This window comes from Sinocyclocheilus anshuiensis, unplaced genomic scaffold, assembly GCF_001515605.1.
Source record: "Sinocyclocheilus anshuiensis isolate Anshui unplaced genomic scaffold, SAMN03320099.WGS_v1.1 scaffold322, whole genome shotgun sequence".
In the NCBI taxonomy this organism is placed as follows: Eukaryota; Metazoa; Chordata; class Actinopteri; order Cypriniformes; family Cyprinidae; genus Sinocyclocheilus; species Sinocyclocheilus anshuiensis.
In genome coordinates this window covers 1,687,155-1,690,504 of record NW_015542366.1, presented here as the reverse complement: position 1 = coordinate 1,690,504, position 3,350 = coordinate 1,687,155, and the positions used below count along the sequence as shown (strand labels likewise).

At 43.2% G+C, this 3,350-nt stretch overlaps 1 protein-coding gene across 1 annotated transcript in view; it reads left to right on the top strand.

Moving 5' to 3' along the window:
• Nucleotides 1-218: 218 nt before the first annotated feature.
• LOC107692188 (uncharacterized) overlaps nt 219-3,350 on the top strand; it is an 8,564-nt gene continuing 5,432 nt past the window's right edge. Inside the window, exon 1 of the mRNA XM_016491148.1 lies at nt 219-884. Within this exon, the coding sequence (XP_016346634.1) occupies nt 267-884 (618 nt within the window). The 5' untranslated portion in view covers nt 219-266. The remainder of the gene's footprint in view (nt 885-3,350) is intronic.

Below are 3,350 nucleotides of genomic sequence, written 5' to 3'. Positions count from 1 at the left end.
GTTGATTCATCAGCTATTGTTGACGTTGGTGCAACAGTGTTTGTGGAATCCAAAGTTGTTGTTGCATCAGTAGTTGTAGTGGTGTCAGACAGAGTTGTTGTTTCTGCATTAGTTGTTGTCGACATTTGTGCCACAGATGAACCTGTTGAAAGTGTGGTTGTGGTAGCTAAAGTTGTTGTTGTTCAGTTGTTGACATTGGTGCTATAGTTGAGGATTTTGGAGGGGTGGTTGTGGAAGCAAAAATTGTTGTATCAGTAGTTGTTTTGATGTCAGACAAAGTTGTGATTGATGCATCAGTGGTTGACAATAGAGGGGTGGTTGTGGAATCCAAAGTTGTTGTTGCATCAGTAGTAGTTGTGGTGTCAGGCAGAGTTGTGGTTGATTTGTCGGCTTTTGTTAACGTTGGTGCTACAGTCGAAGATGTGGGAGGGGTGGTTGTGGAAGTCAAAATTGTAGCATCAGTAGTTTTTGTGGTGTCAGACAGAGTTCTGGTTGCTGCATCAGTTGTTGAAATTGGTGCAATACTTGAGGATATTAAAACAGTGTTTGTCAGAGCCAAAGCTGTAGTTGTATCAATAGTTTTTGTGGTGTCAGGTATAGTTGTGGTTCCTGCATCAGTTGTTGACATTGGTGCTATAGTTGAGGATTTTAGAGGGGTGGTTGTGGAAGCAAAAATTGTTTCATCAGTTGTTGTTTTGGTGTCAGACAGAGTTGTAGTTGCTGCATCAGATATTGTTGCCGCTAGTGCCACAGTTGAGCGTGTTGGAAAGGTGGATGTGGTAGCCAAAAATGTTGTAGCATCAGTAGTTGTTGTGGTGTCAGGCAGAGCTGTGGTTGCTGAATCAGCTGTTGACATTGGTGCTATAGTTGAGGATTTTGGAGGGGTCGCTGTAGAAGCCAAACTTGTTGCATCAGTAGTTGTAGTGGTGTCAGACAGAGTTGTAGTTGCTGCATCAGTTGTTGACATTTGTGCTGTAGTTGAGGATTATGGAGGGGTCGCTGTAGAAGCCAAACTTGTTGCATCAGTAGTTGTAGTGGTGTCAGACAGAGTTGTAGTTGCTGCATCAGTTGTTGACATTTGTGCTGTAGTTGAGGATTATGGAGGGGTCGCTGTAGAAGCCAAACTTGTTGCATCAGTAGTTGTAGTGGTGTCAGACAGAGTTGTAGTTGCTGCATCAGTTGTTGACATTTGTGCTGTAGTTGAGGATTATGGAGGGGTCGCTGTAGAAGCCAAACTTGTTGCATCAGTAGTTGTAGTGGTGTCAGACAGAGTTGTAGTTGCTGCATCAGTTGTTGACATTTGTGCTGTAGTTGAGGATTATGGAGGGGTCGCTGTAGAAGCCAAACTTGTTGCATCAGTAGTTGTAGTGGTGTCAGACAGAGTTGTAGTTGCTGCATCAGTTGTTGACGTTGGTGCTATAGTTGAGGATTTTGGAGGTGTGGTTGAGGAAGTCAAAATTGTTGCATCAGTACTTGTTGTGGTGTCAGACAGAGTTATGGTTGAGGCATCAGTGCTTGACATTAGAGGGGTGGTTGTGGAATCCAAAGTTGTTGGTGCATCAGTAGTTGTTGTGGTGTCATGCAGAGTTGTGGTTGATTCATCAGCTATTGTTGACGTTGGTGCAACAGTGTTTGTGGAATCCAAAGTTGTTGTTGCATCAGTAGTTGTAGTGGTGTCAGACAGAGTTGTGGTTGATGCATCAGTTGTTGTTGATGCTCGTGCTATAGTTGAGGATGTTGGGGTACTGGTTGTGGAAGCCAAAATTGTTGTTCCGTAAATAGCTTTTGTGGTGTCGAGCATAGTTGTGGTTGCTCCATCAGATGTTGACGCTGGAGAGGTGGCTGTAGAAGTCAAAGTTGTTGTTGATGCATCTATAGTTGTTGTGGTGTCAGGCATTGTTGTGGTTGCTGAATCAGTTGTTGACGTTGGTGCTATAGTTGGGGATTTTAGAGGGGTGGTTGAGGAAATCAAAATTGTTGCATCAGTAGTTGTTGTGGCGTCAGGTATAGTTGTGGTTGCTGCATCAGTTGTTGACATTAGAGGGGTGGTTGTGGAATCCAAAATTGTTGTTGCATCAGTAGTTGTTGTGGTGTCAGATAGAGTTGTGGTTGATGCATCAGTGGTTGACATTAGAGGGGTGGTTGTGGAATCCAAAGTTGTTGTTGCATCAGTAGTTGTTGTGATGTCAGGCAGAGTTGTGGTTGATTCATCAGCTATTGTTGACGTTGGTGCAACAGTGTTTGTGGAAGTCAAAATTGTAGCATCAGTACTTTTTGTGGGGTCAGACAGAGTTGTAGTTGGTGCATCAGTTGTTAAAATTTGTGCAATACTTGAGGATATTGAAACAGTTTTTGTGAAATCTAAAGTTGTAGTTGCATCAATAGTTGTTGTGCTGCCAGGTTTAGTTGTGGATGCTGCATCAGTTGTTGACGTTGGTGCTATAGTTGAGGATTTTGGAGGGGTGGTTGAGGAAGTCAAAATTGTTGCATCAGTAGTTGTCGTGGTGTCAGACAGAGTTCTGGTTGATGCATCAGTGGTTGACATTAGAGGGGTGGTTGTGGAATCCAAAGTTATTGGTGCATCAGTAGTTGTAGTGGTGTCAGACAGAGATGTGCTTAATGCATCAGTTGTTGTTGACACTGGTGATATATTTGAGGATGTTGGGGTGCTGATTGTGGAAGCCAAAATTGTTGTTATGTAAATAGCTTTTGTGGTGTCTGGCATAGTTGTGGTTGCTCCATCAGATGTTGACACTGGAGGGGTGGTTGTGGAAGTCAAATTTGTTGTTGTTGCATCAATATTTGTTGTGGTGTAAGTTATAGTTGTGGTTGCTGCATCAGTTGTTGACATTGGTACTATAGTTGAGGATTTTGGAGCGGTGGTTGTGGAAGCAAAAATTATTGCATCAGTAGTTGTTGTGGTGTCAGACAGAGTTCTGGTTGATGCATCAGTGGTTGACATTAGAGGGGTGGTTGTGGAATCCAAAGTTGTTGGTGCATCAGTAGTTGTTGTGGTGTCAGACAGATTTGTAGTTGCTGCATAAGATATTGTTGCCGCTGGTGCCACGGTTGAGGGTGTTGGAAAGGTGGTTGAGGTAGCCAAATATTTTGTTGCATCAGTAGTGGTTGTGGTGTCAGGCAGAGTTGTGGTTGATGAATCAGTTGTTGATGTTGGTGCTATAGTTGAGGATTTTGGAGAGGTCGTTGAGGAAGTCAAAATTGTTGCATCAGTAGTTGTTGTGGTGTCAGGTATAGTTGTGGTTGCTGCATCAGTTGTTGACATTGCTGCTATTGTTGAGTATGTTTGAGGGGTGGCTGTGGAATCCAAAGTTGTTGTTGCATCAGTAGTT